Source organism: Bombus terrestris, chromosome 8, assembly GCF_910591885.1.
Source record: "Bombus terrestris chromosome 8, iyBomTerr1.2, whole genome shotgun sequence".
In the NCBI taxonomy this organism is placed as follows: Eukaryota; Metazoa; Arthropoda; class Insecta; order Hymenoptera; family Apidae; genus Bombus; species Bombus terrestris.
The window spans coordinates 1,572,589-1,599,042 of NC_063276.1; the positions used below are offsets into that span (position 1 = coordinate 1,572,589).

At 37.5% G+C, this 26,454-nt stretch overlaps 3 protein-coding genes and 1 long non-coding RNA gene across 11 annotated transcripts in view; 2 read left to right on the forward strand and 2 right to left on the reverse strand.

Annotated features, from left to right (window-relative positions):
• The window catches only part of LOC125385559, a 57,390-nt gene extending 55,733 nt beyond the window's left edge, over window positions 1-1,657 (reverse strand). Inside the window, exons 1-2 of the long non-coding RNA XR_007224974.1 lie at window positions 1,587-1,657; window positions 1,370-1,474 (exon numbers count right to left, since the gene is read on the reverse strand). This is a non-coding gene — a long non-coding RNA (uncharacterized LOC125385559). The remainder of the gene's footprint in view (window positions 1-1,369; window positions 1,475-1,586) is intronic.
• A 116-nt stretch (window positions 1,658-1,773) lies between these two features.
• LOC100642520 (splicing factor YJU2) lies at window positions 1,774-3,996 on the forward strand. Of its 2 annotated transcripts, XM_012310917.3 has the most exons (4): window positions 1,780-1,940; window positions 2,066-2,180; window positions 2,266-2,782; window positions 2,884-3,996. In XM_012310917.3, the coding sequence occupies exons 2-4, from the start codon at window positions 2,167-2,169 to the stop codon at window positions 3,205-3,207; spliced, it is 855 nt and encodes a 284-aa protein (XP_012166307.2). In that variant the 5' UTR covers window positions 1,780-1,940; window positions 2,066-2,166; the 3' UTR covers window positions 3,208-3,996. The 2 variants fall into 2 exon arrangements, with proteins under 2 accessions (XP_003397035.2, XP_012166307.2); XM_003396987.4 differs by having other exon boundaries at window positions 1,774-1,940; window positions 2,066-2,782.
• Window positions 3,446-21,833, reverse strand: LOC100642404 (myosin-9). Of its 4 annotated transcripts, none has more exons than XM_020864050.2 (11): window positions 8,735-8,965; window positions 8,071-8,192; window positions 7,703-7,921; window positions 6,663-7,519; window positions 6,482-6,601; window positions 6,267-6,379; window positions 5,941-6,080; window positions 5,670-5,788; window positions 5,209-5,557; window positions 4,800-4,990; window positions 3,446-3,575 (listed from the first exon to the last, which is right to left on the reverse strand). In XM_020864050.2, the coding sequence occupies exons 1-11, from the start codon at window positions 8,766-8,768 to the stop codon at window positions 3,551-3,553; spliced, it is 2,289 nt and encodes a 762-aa protein (XP_020719709.2). In that variant the 5' UTR covers window positions 8,769-8,965; the 3' UTR covers window positions 3,446-3,550. The 4 variants fall into 4 exon arrangements, with proteins under 4 accessions (XP_020719709.2, XP_012166306.3, XP_048264098.1 ...); XM_012310916.3 differs by having other exon boundaries at window positions 4,800-5,002; XM_048408141.1 differs by lacking the exons at window positions 8,071-8,192; window positions 8,735-8,965 and adding an exon at window positions 20,973-21,833 and having other exon boundaries at window positions 4,800-5,002.
• LOC100642883 (spondin-1) overlaps window positions 4,204-26,454 on the forward strand; it is a 34,115-nt gene continuing 11,864 nt past the window's right edge. For 3 of the 4 annotated variants that reach the window (XM_012310920.3, XM_003396990.4, XM_048408140.1), the window contains exons 1-3: window positions 8,963-9,625; window positions 10,272-10,540; window positions 18,077-18,278. In XM_012310920.3, the coding sequence (XP_012166310.1) occupies window positions 10,538-10,540; window positions 18,077-18,278 (205 nt within the window). In that variant the 5' untranslated portion in view covers window positions 8,963-9,625; window positions 10,272-10,537. Of the gene's footprint in view, window positions 4,330-8,962; window positions 9,626-10,271; window positions 10,541-18,076; window positions 18,279-26,454 lie in introns of those variants that run through there. The other variant, XM_012310918.3, reaches the window with a different exon arrangement.

The window sequence follows — 26,454 nt, forward strand, 5'->3', positions numbered from 1 at the left end:
GTTCAATATCCATTTACCTTATCGTGAAACAACAGTTAAACCTTACCTTCGAAGCTAAATTTACAAAATATATATAGGATTATAAAATCTTTGATTAAAATATAAATTTCTGTACGTAGCAAGGTTATACCTAATGGGTTATACCCACTGGCAAAACTAGCGATATAAGGATCATCTGCGATTATCTTAAAAGTTCATAGTAGCGCTATGAATGAAGAAATAAACGATAAAATATCTAGTTTCTACATATACCAAGGCAATATCTACAGTTCTGTACTCAGAATGGCGATAAAAAAGGATCATATCGCCGGCAAAACAAAAAAACCCAAAAGTGCAAACCGCAAAACTTCAGTAGCTGAAGTCGTGGTAGACCATGAAGAGTCAAGTCCAGGAGGAATCCCCATGAAAGTCCCATGAAAGGAGAACACGTATACACAGGCGTAACAGATTTTAAAACGTCGTGGTCCCGGTAATGTATTCATAAACGTACCTCTGCCGTCCCACAAAAGGAACGCAGGATAGTGGTGTGTCTTTAAGGCTGTTCTTCTTTTTCTTCCCCCCCCCCCCCATTTTTTTCTCATTTCCTTTGCGCAAAGATTCTTGTTTGCCCGTTTTACGCGCTCGACTGACCCAAGTCATGTACCCATGACCTTGCGTTTAGCTGAATAACCTTTATACGCGTACGATGCCGAATTGAATCCAGTTCCACGAAGTAAAACGGGCCTACTCGTCTCTTCTGTACGCTCGCTTTCATCGTTCGGTCAAATGCCCGCATTATATTCACGGATATTAAATTCACGTTAGAGAGAAGAAACCAAGGGAAACATCCGGGGAGGTCTTCTCGCCGATTTTAATTCGTCCCGCGTGAAACGAATTCCGCTAGCTAGAGTATTCTACAATGGTCAGCTAATCGCTGTGATACCAATCATCGTTTATTGCTCGTCGTGAACGTGGAATTTAGTCGGTGTCGAGTACTTGGTTCTTAGATTATAAGACCATGTAATGATAGTTGTACTTTGTAGGATATTAGTGTAATAGTTTGTTATAAAGATGACTACATATCCTATTTTCTAATAAATTGTATATAAAATAACATTATAAGTAGCAAAAACGTGAACGATTAGATTTCATCGAACATTAGCTATTTCGTACTAAATTTCATAGTTCGATCATTCCAGAAACGGTTATACCGAGATTTGAATTTCCGCCATTTTGGTTCTCGTTTTATATTCAAAAGTGGAATAGTAAAAATAGTATAAATTACGATCTAAAGGTTAAAATGTTACGAAAACTTTCCTACTCTTCCTATTCAACAATCCTAATGACTATGAACCAATAGTAAACGAAAAGACTTTAAAAAATCACTCACCAAGCAGAAGTCGTTGAACGTTGAGGTTTGGATGCTGCGATGTAGTCTCCTCTTTTTTACAGCTACAACACACGCTTCTTGATAATGTGATACACCTGTCAATCACTGAAAAATATGAAGTAAGAACTATTCAAGGGTTCGTTAACTCTTATTACGTGCAATAGGAGTCTTTGATGCAATGATTCTTACTGATTCTTAATGATTCTTTCGTACATACCTATATTCAACGCTTCTCTCGACCACAAGAACTAATGACGCTTAAACTTCAAAAAACACAATGGCGGAATTAACGAATAATCGCGCGCGCAGTTTATATATTTCACATTTGCAAGGAATTAAATATCACGTATACCAACGTTGGAGTATTAAAACTAATATAGAATGCGTAGACTTCCATAAGTAAGGGTGGCAGCACTGAATAGTATACCTAGTTGTTACTTTGACAGCAAAGATAACCTAAAGTATATTTAGGTTGTATAAACTACCTATTTATTTGTGTCCTATAATATATTTTGTCTTAATAATTTTATTGCATTAAACCAGAAACATGTCGGAGCGTAAAGTTTTAAACGTAAGTAAAATTTCACAAATAATTACATTAAATTAAATGACGATACGTTTATATTATTGTGTAGATTGATTATATATATTAACATACATTAATTTATTACATTAATCATAATCTTTATATTTTAGAAATATTATCCGCCGGATTTTGATCCGTCAAAAATCCCACGTATGAAATTAGCCCGAAATAGACAATATACAGTTCGATTGATGGCTCCTTTCAATATGAGATGCAAAACTTGCGGTGAATACATTTACAAAGGAAAAAAATTTAATGCTCGTAAAGAAGATGTTGAAGGTGATGATTATTTAGGAATACGAATTTACAGGTTTTACATAAAATGTACTAGATGCCTGCAAGAAATAAGTTTTAAAACAGATCCCAAAAATACGGATTATGAGATTGAAGCAGGTGCAACCAGAAATTTTATGGCCTTAAAGTTAGCGGAAGAACAGGCACAGAGAGAGGAAGATGAAGAAAAAGAGGAAGAAGCTACCAATCCGATGAAACTCTTAGAAAAAAGAACATTGCAATCGAAACAAGAATTGGAGTTGTTAGAATCTTTAGAGGAATTGAAAGACTTGAATCGTAGACAGCAAACTATCGATTATGATCAAATGTTAGAACAATTTGATACAGACGCAGCCAAACAAAGAACAGAGAAAGAGCAAGAAGAATATGACGAAGAGTGTGTTAAAGCGATATTTGGTAAAAAAATTGTTGTAGAAGAAGAAATTGTGGAATTAGATGAGAACGAAAGCAGTGAACCAGCAAAAAAGGTAATGAAAAGAAGTAAAAGTAAAACTGAAAATAATAAGTGTCAATCTACAATAGACGAAGAAAAGGTAAATACTTACTTTATTTCTTTATCTTTGGTTAATTAATTCTAATTTTTAAATATTTATAAAAACTATAAAGCGTTTTTCATTTTTCTTTTTTTTTGAAGCCTAAGGAAACTCAAAAAATAAAACCATCTGAAACATCATTGTGGTCTGAAAGTACACCGTCATCGTCAAATAAAAAAAGTTTGCTAGGCATAGTTAAAAGAAAAACAAATTTAGTAAATACCAAAGTAAATTCAAACACTGTAGTTGCTAGTACCAATAAGGAAGAAACGCAAACTTTGGCAAGGAAAGAAACCGATGCTCCTATGGAAGAAAGTAAAAATCCAAATAAAAATACATCTGAAAGTATGCATAAGCCGACGAGCAATAATGGTCTGTCTTTACTGGGTGCATATTCTGGCAGCAGTGATAATGACAGTGATTAACATAACGTTTGATAAATTGTTCACATAATTTAATTTTATTAATTTTATTATAAAATAAAGTATACGTATAAAATGTACAGAAAAAAATATATAAATAAGCCTCGTCGATTACAATAGTATAAATCAAAATACATATACTCAATTTACACGCCTCTTCTCAAAAATATTGCCAACAATCTACGATTCGATTAACCGTGTCGAATATCGAATCAAAAAGATCTTGCAAACGATATAAAGTGCCGCTTACCAAAGACTTAATGTTTAATAACATAAAATAACCTCTTTGACAAAGAGATCGACCAAAGATGGAGATCATTTACGTTGACGATGATTAGAAAGTTCCTTACAGGATGCCGAAGCCCTTACCCCTAAAACATAGAAAAATAAAATCGGTCAGAGAGTTGAAGAAATTAGAAATCGGTCTGTTTCAAAGGCTAGGCACTCTGTAAGGAACTTTTGTATCGACGATATAACATTGAAAATTCGGTAGCAGGGAGTACCTAGCCTATTAAATCAGACCTTATTAATACAACGTACAAATTTATTTACAACGTACTTTACTAATGGTTCCCATGTCAAACTATGATTAAAGGTTGTATATGAACTTTTATTATTCATAAGTAGAAATTTTTATTTTTTATACTAATAACGACTGCAAATGTTATTTATAGTCATTAAGTAACAAACTTATTGTAATATTTTCAGAAAATTTAATTGAATTACGTTCAATGCATTATTTGCATCAGCTGTCTACTGCATCAGTTTTGTATATAAAATAATTCAAGAGAATTGCGTGTGTGAGATTTAATAACACCACAAAACCAAGCCATTTATTCCTACGTTGATGAAACACATCCTTCAAAATTGCAACAAGATATTGTACGCGTTGAACATGAACAGTCCCTTAACAAAGGAAGCTATGTACAGTAGTTTACAAGGCGACACCATGAGGCACGGTCTTATTTACCAGCGGCGACCGAGCACGATGATGAAGATGACGATATTGATGATAATCTCTTTGATAAGGATTTTGCGACTCCCTGCTACTATCATTCACATTATCAGACTCTTCGTCCAAATTGTACATCTCGGAGGTATACCTTCTATTTTTATCCATCGAAGGTAAGTCATAAAAGTATCGATCATTTTGGAAGTCGCGAGTATTTATCGAATCTTGCGTTATTTTGTGACTAGACACGTCCGTCAACCAGTTACGCAAAGATTCGTTAGTATTGTCAGTAGAATCGTTTTTGTTTGACCAAAGTTGATTGTTCTCCGCGGATGTTTCTTGGCGACAACGTTCACAAATGTAAGGTTGATCCTCGTCCGAGGATGTCTGTCGCTGTATATAGTCTCGGTAATCGTGTAACTGTCGATGATCAGTTTGCGAAGAACTCGCACCATGTAAAAGTTCTGACCTAGTATCGACCAAATCGTGTTGATTTCGATGCAAGAAAGAATGCAAGTTGAACGAATCTTGTGAAAAAATTTGATCAGAGTCGCTAAGATTTTCCTGATTATCCGTAGATAATCTATCTCGTTCATTTTCCATGTCAAACTCTATGCAAGATGACGACTGTCCCCTAACGTACCGCTGTTCCTTATTCCTTTGCAAAGCCAATTCTAGTTGAGCAATGCGATTCTCTAAACGCGTACGTTGAGCTTGAGCTCGATCTTGGTGGTCCTCCATTAGCTTCACCATCTTCTCCAGACGCATAATCTGTAACTGCTTGTTTTCCAAAGTCGTATACAACCCCTGGATTGCCTCCGTTTTTGCAGCTACCTGTTTGTGAATCTGGTTAGACAAAAATATGTCAGTTTCTTCGAACAGTTCTATTTTTCTGACACAGATATAAAGAATTTTTAATTGCGAGTTGAAACGATTATAACGATATTTAAAAATATGTATATTCTAAACTTTAACTGTTAAAGGGTGTTAAAGAGTAATCCGAATCTACCATAAATCCGGAAAGGAATGAAATAGGAATGATATTTGGGTACCTGCTCAAGATATTCATTGTTCTCATCGTTAGTTGATAATTCTCCATTCTCCTGCTGTGCCTTCCCTTTCAAAATATCAAGCAACTCGTCTCTGACTTTAAGAAACTTGCTCTGCTCACGCATCACACGGTCACGCTGCTCCAACTCCAATTGCTTCTGAGTCAATACAGTTTCTAGCTCCTCCTTTTGCTGAATTACTTCTGCTAAATTGTTGCGAAGATCGGAGACCTGTTGTTGAAGCTCAATCGCATGAGCGCTTAACCCAGCTTTTCCACCCTCCATGGACTGAGAATGCAGCCGCGTTTGAATCTCCATCAACTGCCTTTCTAAGATTCCATTTTTTTCTTGGCTAAATCGCCCCATGAAAATTCGGAAAGTGCATTATTCGAAAAGCTTTAGTATATAAGGATTTAGAGAAGTAATTCTTGATACTTTCATGCACTACCGATAGAACAACTTACGCGTTTTTTGCAACCTTTTTCAGTTCCGAATACTGCATCGTCAGCTTCTGGACTTCGTTGGATTTGAACACTAATTCCGCAGCCAATTTCTCCCTCGAATCTTCCTCCTCCTCGCGACACTAGCTCACGAGAACAGAAGAAAGCGAAACAATTAGAAATTATCACTCTCTCTTCGATCAGGGTAAAAGAGCGTCTAACAAATGATTGAGATTGAATCGAGCAGTTCTTAGGACTTATACGAGGACATGTCCCGAAAGTAGTGCAAACTAACGGCCGCTTGATGCATCACTGCAATGATTTCCTCTTTCTCCTGCTGCAGCTGCAACATCATCTGCCTCTGCGCCTCCAATTCGTTTCTGGTTGCCTGCAACTCGTTGAACAGGCGTACTTCGTTCTCTGTATGACTACCCTCTGATGATTAAAACGAAACACCCATTAAAATTTTATTTTAACGCGAAGATTACACTTTTCTCTCGATGCGACTAAGAGATATGTTTTAAATATTAATTTAACGGAGCAACGCAAATTCACGGATATTTTCCTGTTATTTCTCTCTTTTCTTTTTGTTGGGAAGTTGTTATGTACAGGTCTTTGTACCTGTAATAGCGAAATCTTTATTCTTCTCCGCAAGCTCGCATAATTGTTTGCTCTTCTCCTCGAGATTCTTGTATCGCTCCTCTAATTCTGTGAACGCGTCTTTTACTTGTTGCCTATTTTAAATATCAAACTGTTTTATCCTTTTGAACTTAAAAAACCATCCCCTCGTTATAATAACCGCATTTTTCATAATCAAAAACGTTCTTTTCTTATACCTCTTCTCCTTTTCGATCCCAAGATCAGTAGTAACCGCTTTCAGCCTTTCGGATAGTTCCTTGATCGTATTTATCGCTTCGTTTTCCTTGCTATTCATCTTCTCTTTAAGCTCCACCAACCTAAAGCAGACCAAGTTAAGAAGAGAGGAAAAAGGAACTTCAGAAAAGCAGGAAAAACAACCGTGCTTCGAAGCTATCCCTCTGCTTCTCCACCTTAGCGACCAGATCTTCGCTGTTCCTCATCGTCTTCTGCATGTCTTTCATCCTACCCTCTATCGCCAAATCCTTCTGCTTCATTTGACCTTCTATGGTCTTCACGTTGCCCTGCAATTGCTGAATCTTTTCCTTATCGTTTGCCATGTGCGTCTCCATCTCCCTGATCTTCGTACGTGCTTTCTGCAATTGCGACTCGGTCTGTCGAAGACGCTCTTTGTTTTGGTTATTCTTCTCTTTTTCCGTCTGCAGCTCCTCCATCGTAGCATTTAATTGCGTTTGCAGTTCTCTCTGCGCTTCCGCCGCGTTCGTCTCCTTTATCTTCGCCCTGGAATGCTCGTACTCGTCGATTAGATGCTGCACGTTCCTCGTTAACTCGGCGATCGACTTCTCCTCGATCTCCTGTATTTCGCTCATATGCGACCTAAGAGCGTCGTAATCTCTTTGGTGAATCTCGAGCTGCGTGGTCACTTTCGAGTTCGTGTGATCCGAGTCGTTCCCTTCTGAGCTGGCTTTGATCAGTTGCGACGTCACGAAAGCCACGAAAATCGACTGTTTGTCCAACAGCTCCTGGCAAAGGTTCCGCAACTTCTTTGGGATCTCCCGTAATCGATCCTCCAAGGATTCGAGCATTTCTTTGCCGATAGAGAGTTTCTCGGCGTGAACGTTTGCTGCCTCGTTGTAATTTGTTTCAGTTGCTGGAAAATGTTTGCTCGATCCGACCTCCAGTTTCAGAGTTTCTACTTTGCCCGGATCTTTGGCACCACTGGCGATTAGTTTCTCACGGAGCTGAGACATTTCGTTGTACAGATCTTGCGCGGTTTTCTGTTGAAATTTCAATTCGCGTTAAATCTTTTGACTGAAAAATTATGATAGTCTCTGGATTATACAGATCAAGGAATATTTTTGAAACATTGTAATTTTTAAGAATATGGATCTTTTCGTAACAGCAGAGGATCATGCTTTGAATACGTGAATATTCGTGATAGATCATTTCTAAATAATTACCTGTTTGTCCGTCAACTCCTTCTTTAGTAGCAAGTAACGTTTCTTTTTCACTGCATATTGATTTTCGGGTCTAAGCGTCGATCCAGCTGGCAGACTGGATGTGGGCCTCTTGTGCGAAATTGGACTGACTGATGATTTTCCTGGCGTACGTCGAGCGGAATTACTCAGCGATTTATTACTGATGGAAGCATCTTCCGTGGTATTACTTGCGGAATCTCCCTGAAATTGCAATTATATCTTTCATTATACGTCGGCATTGAACGTTTAATATGTCGTTAAGATACTTTAAACTACAAATTTTCAAAATTATTAAATATTTCGTTGTTAAATGAATTGCTTCAATTTGTAGAATTGCGGTTAATACGAACAGCAATCGAACTACGTCCTGACTGATTGGTCAGAGTTCTATTTTTTTGAGCTGCGGAGTTACACCTAGTTCCTGCGCTTGACATCGCACTTTTTTCTATAGCGCTTCTTGACTCTTCGTTTTCTAAATTTTTAAACAAACATCTTTAATTCGGGCGACTTAATAATAATAGATAATAATAGACAATGATAGAACGAATTCGTCGACTTATTTTTTCGCTGAAGGGAAAAGGAAAACTAAGAATCTTAATCGGATTGATGTAGAAAAATTATTTTATAGTAACTCAGGTATCTTAACCGCCGTTTAAACGAAGACACACATAAAAATACAGTCATTTATCCGTAGCTCCAATGCAACAGCAATTCAGTCACGTCAAAACCGTATAATCTCTTATTCGATCGCAAGTCGAATTATTCCCTTCAAATATTCACCGCACGAATCGCTTAATTATCAGCGTTCCACATTTACACAAACGCGAATCCCTTCTTTTCTCTCCAACCAAGCTGTTATCGCAATCAAACAAAAACGAAGGAAACATGACGAAATATATCAAAGATCGCAATCAGTGGCGGAATGTGATAAGAAGAGAGCTAAAAATATTTTGCTGGAGGGAAAGGAAGAAAAATTTGTCGCGATTTAAGAAACGACGAAATCGCGTGGGGAACCTGACGGTTGGTGCGACGTAATCAATTGGCTCATTATCGTTGTCGATGGCTCGGCGTCGGTTGGACACGGTCCGGGTTTCGATGTCTACGACACGTGGGCAAATTTGCGGCGTTCTCGGAGATGTGGTCGGGTTTCGATTTCATGTTCCTGCCGGTTGAAAGGCAGCGATGTCTCACGACCGTCCACTCGTTTAAGACAGTCGACGACTTCGCGAACATTGAACACCGTCACCGTACGTTTCCTTTGGCAAGCGGATCGTACGATTTACAGATAATTCTCGCGGTTTAAACCATCGTTTGGCATAATCGACACGTGGCACGCCGGACGCTTCGGTTGTCGGGTTACGTTCCACCCTGGGACTTTCGTCGGGATATCACACGATGATTTTAACCGGTTCCCCCGAAACGTCAAGGAAGGGAAAGAACAACGACGAACGCCTTAATGACAGGCAATTGTCAAGGATTCGTTCGATATTTTGATAGTTTCAGAAAGCGTTCCGTGAGATGGAACTGAGAGCTCGATTTTTACACGAATATTTATTCTGTATTCTATCGTACAATAATTTATCAGTTGACGATATAATACTAATGAATTAATAAATTGGCTATAGGTTATAGAAGAGTAATCGATATCGCAAGAAAATATAATAAATTTGTTATTTTGTTTGAAAATGTATATGCGCTTAATGTAAAATAATTTATTAATACGAGTTATTATTTTCTATTTATATTTCAAAGCAACGTTCAAGTCGGAGCAGACAGCGGCGTGTGAGAATAAAGAGTTTGAAACGACTCATGATGTTTCTAGACCTTTTAAAAAACTACTCAATAAAGGCCGACCTTGCACTCGATTGAACTCTTTCGTCCGTTTCGTTGCGAGAACATTATTTGGTAATTATCGTGGCGCCCATGTTTTATTTTTGAACACGCGGCTGATCAACCAGAGCCCGGCCTTCGATGATTCAAAATCGGCGAAACGAAATCACTTTATCATACCTTTTATTAAAATAGGAAATATGAACAATTCGATACGCGTAATAAAAATATTTAACTAATATCTACGATCGTGTCTTGCCATAATGATAATTTCATTCATGTATTAATTTTCTCGCTATATACGCGTATATATAGTCAATCTATTTCGAACCAAGATAGGTTTGCATTTATTTTCAAAATAAATATAGCAATGATAATTCAATCCGGAATAATCGCGTCCATATATAAACAATTATTAAACTTTTGCAATAAATTAATTTATTATTCCTAACGAATGAACGCGCAAACAAACTCTGTAATTATCTCTGTAATATCGCAATTACGATCTCGTATGGTATAATAAAATATTGCAGACTAAAGAACCATATTTCATCCAGCTTTAAATTCGAAATTCCATCATTTCGCAGTTTTGGTACTTTACGAAATTTCGTTTCGAGTTAATTTTGAGTCACTTACGATTAAAGAATCTGGTTGACTTTTCTTCCCTATCAATCCAAACGGAAGTAGAAAAAGTTTCTAACCAGCCGCGTTGAAATAACAGGAACGCATATGGAGTGTGCTGTCTGACCCTAGCGGAAGAATCTCCTTTGAAACGCACTGCGCAGCCAATCTGCGCAAGTGGTGAGTTGTTATTAGCGCGCCTCGACAGACGCAGTCAGTTGGCCAGAGACTCGCGACTGTGACGGATCTTTCGAATGTTTATTTCGATTATGTTTAACACACGTGACATGAAGCACGAAAACCAACCGTTTTAAGTTTGGTCCACGTGTTCTCTACGCTCGTGTACGAATCATTCCAGTTGTCATCATGGTGAGTACCAAACTTTTATACCTTTTACGGTAGAATTATCTATATAAGAAATTGAACGTTTTTTGAACGAATACTTAAGATCATAACATAGTTATGTATAAACAGATTGCTCTATGAAATATCATTACGTTGTATAGATTAAAGATAAGATCAAAAAGCAGTTATCAAGCATTATCGAAAGCAAAATTTCTACTCCTTCTAATCCGTTTACCTATAATTAAATAGTCCAAAGTAATCTTTTCCTTCGGAATGATAATCTTCTGTTACTTCGTGTCATTTTGGGATTGCCAAGGGTACCTTCCTCTCGTTATTTATATATATAATAAAACATAACGATATATTGGATAAAAGTATAATTCATTTACATACTTTACTGTCATCTATGCTGATAAAATTTATAGAATTTTTATCTATATTCAGCTCGTCTTAAACAAATAAAATAGTGACAATGTTGCTAAAAATGTATCGAACGATAATACTAAGAGCGAATGTAATAAACGACACAATCCCTTTGTGTACGATCTATGTATATTGCCGACAGGGAATGTTGATACAATACGATGAAACGAACAGTTCTATTCTTCGTTTCATTTCACTGTCGCGTTAAATTGAAATACATGTATGATGGTACGTCTTCGTATCTTACGCTTGTACGTTTTCAAGCACGTGACAAACGGAGATGTTGCAAAGTTTTATGAAATTTCAGATTAACATGAAAATTTCCAGTAATTAGATTGCTGCTCGTCTAATCTAAATATCTAAACATTTCCTATATTCTATGTAATATCTATTTCATCGACTATTCTTTCTATATCTATTTTGTCAACTTCTTTTTAGCAAATATTTTAATCCGTCGCTATGTTTTCAAATATTTCTTCTCGCAGAAACGAATGGTACATTATTCGCGTTTATTGTACCTCGGGAACGTTTGCGAAATCAGCTTTAATGGAATCATTCACGCGCAAAGACACTATGCGAATATCGATTCGTTCGATGCACACGATTTACCAAGTGCCTACTAGAAAAGGTCACGAGGGCAGCAAGGGTGCAAACTGGTAATGACCCCAGAAATGACTCACAGAGATACTTTCTATAGCGGAGTGCACTCTTTCGTAACTGTGTAACACTGTATCTACATCGAAGCAACGTGATATTTACAAATGTAATTGGCGTTCGAATTAATATATAAACAATTTCGCTACGTTGCTAAAAGTTCTGTAAAAATTGAACAGGAAAGACTCGTTCTAAATGTTAGTTAGCGAGGGGACTAGAGAATGTTGAAACGTTGTTGAGATATTGTAGAAGAACATGTACGGTTTCGTGCAATATGTAGATGGAATTCTGCGTAAAAGGTCGAAGAAGAAATACGAACTGTTGTAAAAAACTATTAAGTATTAAAAAATAATTTTTTACCGCAAAGATAGCTCGTACGATAAGTCGAGGTACAACAGGTTCAAGTAGTCAGAATTTATAGAAATTCTACGTCGAAGAAGACGGAAGTTGGGTTAAAGAGGTAGAAGTAAAAAGAAATGACGACGTTGCGACGATGTCTGACGTTGTGACTGAAACTTTTTTTCAAACTTTAAAAGCCGCGTCCTAAATAAATGGTGGAAAATGGTGGAGTTGCTCGTTTTCTCGAACCATTTGATCGCGTTCATCAATCATTTTAGAGGAAAACCGTGTTCCTGTACGTTTTGTCGATTCTCTTCGGGAAAGTTACGCAAGATGATACAACTTTTGCCTTAGATTTAGAACAATTTAAGAAATTTATAAGAAAACCATAGAAGAGATAGTTAAAAAATATGTTCGAATAGGAATTTATTATATTTTTATATATATAAGGAACGGATTCAACGTAATTGTTTTCTATTCTCAAATCTTTATCAAACAATGTTTACCAAATGCCACGATAACAAGTTTTTCTTTCTCATGTTCTGCCGGGCATACGCTCTTTAAATTCTGCGTTCGATCGCAGGCCGCATCAAGAAAAGCAAACGCAATCAGAGTATTATTCGACCTGGCTGGAATATCCGTTTTCATCTGAAAAAGCTGCGCGTTTCCAGCGATAGACGTGTATAAATGCACTAACGCTTGATTGTATCGTTGGGCGATTAACGTGTAACGATGTAACGATAATCGCGCTACTTGCGTCAGTTCGTTAACAACAAAAGTAGCAATAATACATAGCAATACGAGCAACAAATAATCGCGTGCCTGTTCGAATAAAAGTTACGGATCATACGCCGGAACGAAAATGTCTGTTCTTAAGAGGAAGGAAACGGAACGAAATGAAAATAAAAGAAGGAAAATACGAAGAGAATACAACGATAGATACGAAAGTTTCAAAAATGTAGAAAATAAAATGAAAAACTCGTAGAGTCACAATTTTTTGTGATAAATGTAGCAGGGCTAATAAAAATTATGATCGTTGACGTTGCCGAAATAGAGAACTGAAAGGGCATTTTTTTGAATAGGAATGTTTGTTACAATAGATACCATTGTGCGGAGGTAGCCACTTTTTTCTACAAAAGAATGTATTCACCAGATATGACGGACATTTCTATTTTTCGTTACGATGTACTATATGTCTATATTTACTTGCTAGCAATGGCTGTGAAAACGAGCGTTCTAGAAAAAACGCAAAAGAGACGCAAATAAATTGTTATAACCGTAAAACAGTCCTTGCTGCGCCAAATAATTCTCGTTATTTGAAAATGAAAAATCATTCTCTCGTAAATCACGTTTTCGGAACTTTGTTCGACTCAGAGACGTTGGTCTGAAATTTAATAGCAAAATTTCTACGAAAATTACTACCATTCGAGAGGTTTAAAACGTCCTCCCCCAACTTATTGACATTCGAATGACGTATTGGCGGTCTTCGCAATCTGTCTTTCGCAGTTTCATTCTACTCGATGCAATCCTCCAAGCTTCTCCTCCTATTCTCTTTTTTTATTCCACTTCACTCGCTCTTCAAACTTATTTCCTCACCTACTATCGTATAATAGGGCTAATATAAGTTCTATCCTCGCATCCAGTGAAAAAGATCGAATATTACCAGTGGGTACGTCGATTCTCTTTCCCAATTTCTACCTTTTCTACTGCCAACAGTCATTAAATTTATATCATTTATCATTTTATTGCCCGAATTACGATCCAATATCGCATTTAGAGTTGTCTCGCAGGAGAAATCGTAGGGACGTGTATCGTTCTATGCCAAACTATCTCTACCGCGTCCAAAATCATTCTCAATCACTTTCAGTTAGTATTTAGTATTCAGAGCTAAAAGCGCTATAACCGCCGCTATAGTTCAGGGAACAAAGGTGAAAGAAAGTGGAGCAATCTGTTGGGCGAACCTTTCGACTCTAATCGCTTGGTAAAAATGAAACCAGGATCGAACACGCCAATTGAATTTGCGAACAGAGTTGCGTAAACTTTTGAATAGTGACGCGACGCGCAGGAAAATCATGGTCGTGGCTCAACACGAGGTATTGTTTGAATTCCTGTCGTTACTCTGCGGTCGAGGATGCAGCGTGAATGGCAGAATGCCAGATCGAGTCAAATACCCCGCCCTATATGTATCGTCTTCGGCCAATATATTTAGACACGGTGAATTTATGGTTGGTTGACGCTTGTTATTCGTCCTTATCAGACACAAGAGATTTAATTGCGCTGGAATCGTACGATCGAACAATGAAAAATGTTTGCGAGGACTTGTACGACTCGTAATCTCGAAATTAAAAATATTTTGTGCGAGGGAAAATAGAGCGCGATATAAGGCAATGGTTTGAGAGCGGATAAGGGAAGAAACGATAATTAATCGGTTATATGAGGTATTCATAAAAGAAATGGGTAGAGATAGTCGGTATAACTAACCAGGCAGATAATCGATATAAAATATTAAAAGGCAACGTGAAACAATTAATCTTTGTTGTCGCATTCGTTCGTACTGGGACAATACAAATTTGCATTTACGTGTAAATAACGTTGTTATCGATGGATATTTTAAAGCCAGTTTCCAAACATAGAACGATACACCGAAAAGGTTCTCTTTCTTTATGGTTCGATACAGTTTTAGTTTTCCTATGTTTATGATGCATAAGCGTAATAAAAAGATCGTAAAACTGTATTTTAATAGCACATGCGTTCGATACCTCTTTCACCTAACACCGTTATCTCTGCTCTTTCTATCTTCTTTTCTATTTACCATCGTTTTAAAAGAATATAAACTCTGATAAAAACTTAAAAGAAGAAGAGCAACCTAATGCTTTTTATCTCGTAAAACTCGTTCACTGTCATTTTTAATTTACAGAAGCACCGGAATGTAGAAAAAACGCATGCTCGATCGGCTATCCATGATTCCCAAACAACTTTATCAGTTGCTCGGCAGATATTATTTTCAATTCGTCAATAAGCGCGATACTACGTCACCGTTGATCATTTTTAATTCGCAAGAAATCACGATATCGCGTCATCGATCGTTTTAACAGCAACTGCGGAGGAAAAAATTCACGAGAAAGAAACCGCGCGAAATTTCTAGGTTGTGTATATGTAACAGACTGTTCACTGGTATGATGCCACGCGCGAGAAGAAAAGAGAAAAGAATCGTTGGGTCTGATGGCGCGCTGTATCTTTGCCAAGATGAGTCAGCCAGTAACTGGTGTACGTGTATAGCCGGACGAAGTAGTACAGGCACACGTTTCCTCGCACGTGTGGGCAGACGCCGGGCTGGCCGGCATTCACGTGCTTCGCCGCGGAATATTCGTATTCTAATTTAATAGAAGCCGGCATCCGGCAAAGTGACATTTCGTGCTGCGGCCCGTTCCGCGAGATCCGCTGAATTTTGCATTGTTGCACAATGCGACGTCGTTACGTAATTAACGAGACGTAACGCCGCTGGCAAAATGGAAATCTCGTCGTCGCGACGGCTTTTATCGCGCGATTACGCGAACGTTGAGTAATCGATTTGGTTAATTGTCGCCGTGTTCTACCGGGGTTAATACATCTTGGTCAAGCTTACAACTTTATACGTTGTTTCGTGATCATTTTCTCAGTGTATTTTGTAACGGTCGTTGACGTTAATGGATACCGGAAAAAGTATCGCGTATTGCCAATTTTCTTGTTTTCATTGAAGCGACAAGTTCTTCGTTAAATAGCTAGTACGATAATCGGATTATTTATTAATCTATTTTACGCTGGTATTATTAAATCTATTCGTCTCATTCGTGATTATTTAGCAGTATATCGGCGGCGATTGCCGATGTTAGTGGAAATTCGAGGAAAAACGTAGGTCGCCGATCGTTAATAGGATTCTTTCTATCTTTCCCTTTTATTCGATCGAGGATAGACGTAGGATATTTTCCTTTCTTGCGGATCGCTTTAATTCTAATCTTTTAGTACGTAGGTGACGCGTGGTAACGCGTGACATAGTTATACCGCTACATTTTACAATACGTTAATAACGCAACTGTTATTTGCATATTAACGTAGCGAAAGCATTTTTGGATTTTTAATAAATTCACGCGTGTATTACATTTCCATAAATTACTATTCATATGGTTGATATTATTATGTAAATCTGTTCGATAAATAGGGTTTTTCTCCTGGCTTATATATTTTTACTTCGATATGACGTAGCAGCACCTAATGTATTAAACGCATTACGAAAAGCATTCCATTAATCCGCATTACGCAAGTTAATGTGAAAATTGCTGCCTGCGTCGAATTTGTTGCGTTTAACAATGTTAAAGGCAACTTTTCTTTCCTCCTTGCCTACAGCCAAAATATAATTACAACCAAATTCTGACAGGAACATTCTCCATTTGCAGAAGCGGCGAAAAGGATAATAAATTATAATAATCGGAAAACGTAGATTCAAAGGAAATGAGCTTAATAGGAATTATTAAATATTACGAATTTTTGAAACTTTTGCTTCCCCTTTTTCGTTACATTCGTCTTTGATGCTACGTAAATCAAACGCTTCGTTCTTCCCTCGATGTATAATACAGTTTTTCCAAACATACAGAGTATCTTTAATAAAATTTATCAAGGACGTTAAAGAAGCTTATTAGGATAGAATATTTTTTAAAATAATTTAATAACGCGAAGCTAATAACTTTTAAGAGTCTCTAAACCGAAAATCGTACAGTAATATTCGAGAAGGGTGGAATAGAAGATCTTTCGTAGGTATTTGGGAGATGTTTCGTAAAACACTTTGCGTTTCTACTTCGTATCTCATTGTCTGTTATAATTCGTCGAATGTTGTTACGACATTGATTCTTTCTCGGCCACGTAAACGGATTCGTTGCAATCGCCACGGCCAAGATCTTCACGAAGGCGAACGTCAATGATACCGCGAACCTTGGGAATTACGTAAGAGAAAATCGTGTTATCGGTCGATTGAATGGAGCACATAAGCCAGCGGATCGCGAAAGCATTCAAACGTATACAAAAAATTAAAACTTTTTGCGTATCTGAAACATTTTTAAAAGATGAAACGAATCTCTAGATTTCATTCGATTTCTTCGATTTTGTTCGTGAAAATATATATTTTTATGAAGATTCATAATGGAATAAGAAGAATATTATTTCGAGATGTGAAATTTTACCAAATTTTTAGGAATACAATCTTAAGAGTTACTCGTCTCATTTTCCTATTCTAACAAAGAAGAAATAAGTTTGAATATAAAATCCAGGTGAATACATAAACACGAAACTTTCACTGGAATTAAATTCTCTGCCGCCATATCTCTTCTTTCCATCGGAAAGAAATTTCCTTTTCCATTAGAAAAGAAATATCCAGGGAAAGAAATAGCGTGAATTGTTTTTCTATATAGATTTAGCCACGTGTAGAGAATACAATGGAGCGGAGAACGTGCGAGATGATAGTTGGAATTTTTCGTTTTTCCACTATAGCCAGCGGGTAGAAGAAAGAAACGATGTCCCTTCGATTCACGCGAAATGAAAACTCACCGTATGCCACCATTTGTCTGTGGGTGTTGGTGGATAAATTAGGTCAATCGGTTTCCAATCCTAATCCCGCTCATGACGTATCATTCTTATTTACTACGCCAGTTTTAGACCAATTTCCAAGCGTACGTGCCATTATGGCCATTAATCGAAACAACAGCTAGGGGAGAAAGTTTTAACCGGGATGTCATCTTCAGTCCTGTCGTTTATTACGAATTTTCTCGCCAAACTACGCCAAACACTTTACTCGAAAGTGGGAATAGAACGCCTTGAAATTATGATTTCGGTCTTTTCATCCACGATATGTTTTGCAATTCCGGATGCTTTGTATATACTTTAGAATAACGACGAAACAGTTAATAGTATCGTAATCTTTACGTCTCAACGTTTAGCTTGAATTCACTTTGGAACATCGATCCTTAAAATCATAAATAAGTTCTTTGGAAGCTCGTAGCTTCCACAAAGACGAAAAGCTTGCTAAATTGCGTGGCGCAAAACATAATAGCGGTCGTTTATAATTGTCAAGATAAGTTCATAGTTTAATAGCAATCTTGCGCTTCATTTTCGCAGGGAATAAAAAGCTTAAGGGACGTCCGCAGCTTTTTGTTGCTGTTGGCTGCAGTAACGAGCACAAGTGCAACAAAATGTAGCAGACTCATAGACGGCACAACGATGCCTCGTTCCAGCGCGGAAGAAAAATACCACCTATTTATCACCTTGTTCAACCGATCGGATATGGTCTTCTCCTATATGCCAAATACCAAATACACTGGTGAGTATTTTATTAAGTGATTTTACTTTTACTTTTAGAAAGTTACGATGATACTTGATCAACGCAGAAGCCAAACTGCTCGTCTTTAACGAGTTCGATCGTTCAGTTCGTTTTGTCCGACAGTGTTCCGGAAGAAGCAATTAAGTGATATACATCTGGAATATCGAGGGAATTGGGAAAAATTCGTTCACGCATAGTTTGATCAAAACGCGAATCGACATCGAAATAACGAACTTTGTCGTGAGAAGTTAAGGTGGACTTGAATCGAGTCGCTTCGAAGTTTTAATTCTCTTCGCGACTACTTTGAATAGTTGAATGGGCTCGCGGTTCGAAGAACCAGCTTGCAAATTACTGTTTATTCGACGATTGCCACGGGAAGATTACTCGAGCGCGATGTTTTCAAAAATAATTATTTGCATATTATAATTAACGGGCAGAGAAAGAGAAATTCTTTTATCTTACTTTATGGTATTTGGTAACATGTACAATTTTTGTTTAATTAATTATATCGTGAACTCTCTGCGAACAAACTTTTACGTAAAATATCACCTATAGATAGTATCGTGAAGATTGAATTTCCGATAAAGCGAAACTCTCCAGAATTTGTTACGTTACACGCGATGAAAATAACGTATGAGCGGAAACGGCAACGAACGGAAAGTGGTGAAATTTGTTTATACTTTGAACAATTAACGACCACGAAACTCCAAGGCGAACGAGACCTTTCAACTTGTAATAACTACGATATATCATCGTAACTAATTCCATTAAAAAAAGGCACGTTTTTCTCTCGTGGCGATAAATAATGCCAACAACGCGATTTCAGTGAAAATTTAATACTCGCCTTATTCTCGTTCACTGTGAGCTATCAATCGTCTAGTCCTACCATTCGATATATCTCAAGCAAGAGCACTCCGTTCAACGTCTGAATAGACCTTCGAGAATAAAGGAAAGAAATTTCTCTCGAACTGCTTCCTTCGACCATAATGACGGCAATTATTGAAAAAACCCAGGAACCTAGGACGTATCGTCACCTTATGCGGGATGCCGGCGGATTCAGGGCACACTGGCGATTCAAGGCTCGTCGAGAACTGTCTTCCATGAGATAAAAAACAAGCGTGTAACTTCTGCAAGATGTGGATGTCCCCGTTTTTTAAATTTGACATCAAATCCGGGCTGTTTTCGCCAGGAAATTACAGGGATTTAGTCGAGAGCTTCGCGAATAGAAAATATTATATTTGCCGACCACAGGCGGAGACACGTTAAGTCACATTTCCTATCTTTCGCGTGAAAGCAGTTTTAAAATTCAAGCAAATTCATCATCGATCGATTCCACGGTACGAACGTTATTTTCGTTCTCGATCATGTCATATTAAAATTCTTCTGTTTGGTTATAAAGTGACATTAAAATTAAAGCAAAGAAGAAGAGTGCTTATATACCAAAAGAAACGTGCTTATCGTATTTCCCTCCTGCGATCTTCGTTTAACAGGAAAACGGATTTCTCTCGAGTAAAAATTCTATACCTTAGTTCTGTTCCATAAATATGAGTTTTCGTAAACAGATCCACGGCCCATGATCATTAACTGGAACCTCGTTCCTCTCTAGAACCCCAGTTCTGCGTTATTCTACAACCGAAATCTCTATATCACCCAACACTCACGAACTCGGTAAAACCATCCTCCCCTACAAACTCACATTCGCATCCCTTTTCTCCCATAAACTCCACCCCATTCTCTCTCTTCCATCCCTCCAGCTATCCCTCTTCGCCTCTCCGGCCACATCTGTGTTCCATTCAATCTCTCACCAATCGCAATTATACCTCGCTTTCTGCATATTCTCATCCGTTACATCCGTCGACTAGGAACACCGGCCTTCTATCGCCGCGCCTCTCCCAAAAAATCAACCAAATATGAAATACATCGACACGTTTCAATCCATTCCTCATTCGCAGTGGCCATGTCCGCGAGGTTCGCCGTCAATTACATACGATCGATCGCGAACCGTGTTCGCGTGTCTCCTGCGTGATTAATCGCTGGCGCGGGGTCGTATTTAGTAGCGATCTCTCGGCAATGACGCTTTACGATTTGACAGGACTATTTTCTGTACGTTCGAATTAGCAAAATAGCCGAAATAAAGAATCGGCGAATTTTTGTACAATTTTTATTGATTTTCAGCGGTGAGTTTTTCGAGAATTCGAATGGTTTCTGGCAAAGTTTCTCCGCCGTGTTATTCGCACCAGTAACGCTGTACTGATTTATACCGGGCAGGATTATATTTCGAACAATGTAATTAGCAAACTAGTCAGAGTAACTAATTCGCAATTTTTTCGTCGTTCGTACTGGTAACGTCGTGCAATTTGACTGCTTTATATCTCTAATGGCCGGATCACACGCTCGTGTGCGTTGCATCATTAAAAATGTTAACCCGTCGAATAGCACAGCGTTATCGCAAACAACGTCACATCGCTCGTCCGCATCAGTCTTTATATTTTTAATAGCGGCACCTAATGTTCGTGTACACAGCGTCATTAACACGGCAAGCATCCATTAAAATATAAAACTTAGATGCAAAGAAACTTAAAATCGAAACGAAAGATGTATATAAAAAAGATATAGAAACGAGCCTTCGTTCCAATATTTGAAGAAAAATTATTCGAATCTGCGGAGACGTAAAGCGACTCGGTATAAACTTACAAAATTTCTAACATCGAGCAGTCCGATAGCTGTAGCGGTAATCCACTTTGTCTCGGTCATCGAGCGGAACACTGGATGCAATTATCGAAAACTAAACCGGTGAACGTGGACCGTAGACGCCCCGCGGCTACTAACGCATGCAAATCCTACGAGTCGGTGAATTAATGCATTACGTAACAGTTTGGCCGCGAGCCAGGTGCCAAGTACACGCTCGTGGATGCAGTTCGACGAATGCACCGGGTGCAACCGGTGCACAGGTCGGAATCGCGAATGCGAATGAAGTCACATCGAATCAACTATAATGGCGCCGTGGAATCGGAGACGGATCGTTGAGAAGAGAATCGCGCGTGAATTCCCTTCAGATTTATCGTGTGTTTTCCTCCGCTTGCGCGAGCATTCTATCAGAGTTCGTGACTCGTAGCTGTAAATGTATCGTGGAAATCGGCATCGGAAGTATATAAAGATCTTCGTGGAAAAGTGGTGCGAGTGAATCTCTTTTCAGAAACGATTCCAGCGATATATGAGATCTAGATATTTTGTCATGAATTTATCGCACTTTACGATAGAGTGTGCATGGTAAAATATGGTAAAATATTTGGGGTTCTCTGTTTTTCAACTTTTCCTTTGTCGAATTCGTCGAATTAAAGTTTCGTCATCTATTACGTACCATGTTTTCTTCCAAACGTTTCGTTTTAACATTCGCGAACTTGTTCGATGGATCGGTGGTGGTTCGAATAAGGAAAGTTTGACAATGGACAATGATAGCTTTTAATGGAATATCTCCGCTGTGAAAAATTCGAATTTCCTCGGAAACGTGCTACAGGCAATCGTTGGCGATTTATAGTTCACAACTGTCCGACTCTGACAAAGCTCGATTTAGCTCACTCTTCTCTGAAATTATCACACTCTGACACGTACTTACACGTCGCCGCTATCCAAAACTCCTTTGGCATTTCTACAGATCGCTCGGTGATACGCATCTCGCTCTAAAAGTTACTCTGCTTCTTCGTATAATTCAAAAGACATTTATTGGCAATATTTAATAAAAAAAAAAAAGAAAATTATTCCACAAAATATTTTTAAACATACGATATAGGATTCTCAAATTGTAAGCTCGCGTTCTTACGATAAATTTTAAATTACGCTCGTGAAATATTACCTACTATCTGATCTTTTGATCTACTTAAGTGAAATAGGAGCTAGTTCGTCCACTATGTTTGAATCATTTATTATAATACCATGAATTACGTAGTACGATTTCAGGTTTCTAAATTTATGTTAGGCAAAAGTAAAGATATACGTCTGAAACAAAATATTTCTTTCCGCAGTTATATAGAATATCCTATCTTTTCTTTATATATATCTATATAACGCTTTATATAAATCTATATATTTACGCTGCCCAATGGTGTAACTTATTTATCCTTCGTTCATTAAATGTTTTAGTCTCCACTTTGAAAAAATTCACGTAGCCAGAATTCGATATTTTTGCACAGCTCTGCCATAAACCATGCATTGCCGTTTTTTGCAGGAGAATATGTTTTTTTTTTTTTATTAAAACGCTAGACAAACGCGTTGATAAATAAAATTCTCCTACCATTTTTCATACCTGTAAATAGTCGTTTTCGAATATCAATTGTTTTTTAATCAAACACGTGCATCTCGCCATTTTGTTTTGATAATTTAATAACTATTCTCTCCCTCTCTCTCTCTCTTTGTGTTTCAAAAGCTACGAACAATGTCATTAAAAAAGACTATCGCGTTACTAAAAAATTTGGAAAGTATAACAAACGATCGTAACGTTGAGAATATTTAACCGAGTTGAGGGTGCTGCGAATTTGCGGAAAGAGGTTCCGTTTCCTTTTTCAACCTCGGAGCAATTTCAATTTAGTAGGGAAAGACAATAGTGTACAGAAAGCGGGGAATGTGTTTTATGGTCATCTCTCGAATTCAGTTTCTGTGTTTCTCCGCCGACAAAAAGACTAACGAATAATAAGGACGCGGTGCAAAGTCCTTCCATACCGCAATTAAAACCTTCCACTCTTTCTATTTCGTTTGCAAAATATTAAGCGTTCACTCGCTTAACAGTAGGGTTTCGCACGCGTCACTTCCAAATTATTCGCGATCAAAGAAACTTTAAAAATTTAATCAGAGCCGAAATTGTTCCGTTAATTAACGCTGTACTCGGAAAACGACAAATAGTAGCTTGTGCTTAAACGAACGCTTAACTCGCAAACTTACGCCCCAACAGGTTCTTACATACATCGTGCGGAAATCCTATCGAATCATAAAACAAAGAAAAAGTTATTTTTATTATTTATCGGCGCGTAAAGCATCGCTTATACCTATTTTGTTTATTCATATCCTCTATATTGCTTTCTTTATTGCACGTCGTAAGTGAAGGAGTCATAAATAATAACGAAAGCTTGCTTGTAATTTAACTGCCACGGCTAAATCTAATTACACGCTGTCGGACAGAGGGAAAGCCTTCAACCATTTAATTAAACTTTAAATACGGTAAAATGATAGAGAGCGATCGTTTCGTTAGATTATACGGTCATTGAGAAAAGTTATTTGCGATTACGTCTTCGTGCTGCTATTATTCTTCCCCCAGTCATTAAAGAGCTTACCCGATGTTGATCTGTTTGGATAAAACTGACGCGATTAATGAAACTTACTGGTTAATTCAATGGAAGCTGCTGGAGAATCGTAAATTTAAAAGGTGTGAGAAATTGGATGTTTTAAATGAAGTTGCTTCTTTGTGATGTTACTTTAAGTTTGATTATTATTTTATAATATATGTCCGGAATAAAAGATTGATAAAATGTATCGAACCCTTTTAGAGAATCGTTCAATTTCTTAAATGATAGTATACGGTTCCAGTATATCAAGACAGTCATCTCACAAAGACAATTTTTGTACAGAGAAACACGATGCGGAAGAATCGTAGAATTCGCATTGAAGAGGTTTTAATCGATCGCATAGAAAAAAGAATTGTAAAACATCAGAAGAAAAGACAGCCTAGAGAGAAGGAAAAAAATAATGAAGCGAACTCACATTATCGGGAATTCGATTAAACCTTGTCGCGCAGACAACAAATCTCCTCGATTTACGTTCGAAGGGTTTCTAAAGACGTAAACGGAGAAGCAATAAAGCAGCGTGACAACTAAATTCTCGAGACATTGAATAGATTGCATGCTCCGCTGGTTTGAAAATTACTTGCAAAGGTAATCTGCCGTTTATTTCTTTCTTCTTCGATATTTTTCTTTCGCTCGCGACAGTTGTGACGATAACGTACGTAACCATGTGGTATTAAATATCGACGATTGTTACTTTATCAGATTAAAGTTAGCGGATAAGTTGTACAGGACGAAATTGAAAGAGATAAACGCATAGCTGTAATTTTGAAAATTAATATCCCCAAAAATGTAGAGGAACAATGATGACAGAGCTAAGAAACCGAGTGTAACGTTCATGGAAAGACAGCACCTTAGAAGTGTTACCGCTAACCACATTAACAGATTAGAGAGTAGCACCTTAGGCGAGATTTTTTCCACGCGCAATTGCAAAATCGAGCAAGTTTCTTTCCTTTTGTTTCTGCGTGTCAGCGTGGGAAACACGATACATCGACGAAGGTTTCATTTAACTCTGTTTTCCCCCCTTTTTCCCAGTTAATTCTTCTAATTCAGGGTTATGAGAATGATCGTGAGAGTCATGTGTCACTGCTTGCTGGCGCAACTTTCAATTTCGAGACTGGATTTATTTAACGTCATTGCGTCTAGACAGTGTTCAAGAAGAATTTATTCAACTCTCTCACGGTATACCGCCTTTTTCAACTATTAAACGTCGCGTTAGAATTTTGCAGATTCAACGTTATTCTATAGGAAATGAGTAGTTCGTAAAAAAAGAATTCTGCGTGAATTTATTAAGATGCAATGTCTGATACGAAGCTGTACAATTAGAATGATTAAAAAAAAAGTCACAAGAGTTTCATAATTGAAATTGTTTTGTAATGCGGTAATGACAATCGGTATACGCAAACACTAACGCAGACGCAACCTAGACCTAACCCAGACCTGCTTATAGCAGACAGACTATAATCAGATTAAATTGTATTAAATTGTTGAAAGTAAGCATTCAGTACTTCGTTCGCGATAATCATTGTCGGGACTTACGAACATTGTACACTTTGAAAATTTTCTAAGGTTGTGCAGCTCGTTCAAATTTTCGGAGCATCTAAAAATTCCGATATTTTAAAGACATTTCGATTTTCAAACTTTTCGTAATTTTTGCAGTTAAAAGCTCGCAGAATGTTCAGGATTTCCAAAGTTTCCAGATTTCTCGTTTCTAACAATTTGAAAAATTTTCACTCGTTTAAAGTTAAAGTCAATATCGAGAATAATTAAACGCGTATGTAATTACTTTCCTAATCGTGTACTGTAATTGGTACTGAGAAATATTGTGGCTGAAAAATTTAAGCTAATTTCCTAAGAGCTAAATTTGGCGTACTCAGAAATGTAGATAACAAGTTTCATGCTGATGACGCGAATACTAAAAGGTTCTTGGAATTTCTGTCGTGCACGCTATTCCATGGGCAGTCACTTTTCCAAAATGAGAATTATTTATAATTGCGCGTACATATTTTGCAATTAAAAATATTAGAATAAATATTTATGTACTAACGTTACATATCGTCACGCGCAGTATAATTTTTGCCCACAATTACGCTATTCTTTTAAATAGAAACGTGTACACATACATATTTCATAAGTGAAAATAGAATAATGGAAATACCAAAAATTTATTTTACTTCGTGTAATTTTGTTTCAAAGGTGACTAAACCTCGATCAACGAGATCGTTTTAAACGTGCAAAATACGACGAGGAAGATACGTGCACGGCATTGCGTGAAAAATATTTGTGATCAACGTTTAAGTGACGACTGAGTTATTCGGTGAACTAGACGCAGTTTGTGAAGACCCGTAATACCGGAAGCCATAAATGCTCTAAACATCTGCGTGTTACGTCTCTGATGTACACGCACGAGACGAAGTAAAATCGACTGGAAGGGAAAAGATAGTTTTGTATGTCTACAGGGTGCTTGCAAAGTCGTTCAAATTCATACAGAACCGAGAACTCGGCAAATCGGTTGTAAACTCGCTACGGTCGTCGATTTACATGCTAAAAGTTGCCACTGACAATATAATCTTTGTAATATCTGTCGACTAACGTAACTCTCATACATCTGTTTACGAAGACATTTAAAACGATATTATTATCTTTACTTCAGACAAAATTAGTTACTTATTTTTTATTAACATAAAATTCTTTGATCATTTTTATCGAAACAATTTATCGACAGTAGTTGCTACGACAATAATTTACATCTTATAATTCGTATTTGATAGCCAAAACATTTTATTTTACCGTTTCGTTAAATCGTCACTTTCGCGCAGTTAACCGTAGACTTCGTTACCATAGCG

What these genes read in the sequence shown, in the direction of transcription:
- LOC100642520 (XM_003396987.4), top strand. Translation starts at nt 1,917, where the DNA reads ATGTCGGAGCGTAAAGTTTTAAAC. An exon ending in CGGAGCGTAAAGTTTTAAAC is followed by an intron (nt 1,941 to 2,065) that starts GTAAGTAAAATT and finishes TTTATATTTTAG; the next exon opens with AAATATTATCCGCCGGATTT. An exon ending in CTACAATAGACGAAGAAAAG is followed by an intron (nt 2,783 to 2,883) that starts GTAAATACTTAC and finishes TTTTTTTTGAAG; the next exon opens with CCTAAGGAAACTCAAAAAAT.
- LOC100642404 (XM_012310916.3), bottom strand. Translation starts at nt 8,768, where the DNA reads ATGAGCCAATTGATTACGTCGCACCAACCGTCAG. An exon ending in AGGAGTTGACGGACAAACAG is followed by an intron (nt 7,520 to 7,702) that starts GTAATTATTTAG and finishes AAATTTCAACAG; the next exon opens with AAAACCGCGCAAGATCTGTA. An exon ending in AAAAAGGTTGCAAAAAACGC is followed by an intron (nt 5,558 to 5,669) that starts GTAAGTTGTTCT and finishes GGGGCGATTTAG; the next exon opens with CCAAGAAAAAAATGGAATCT.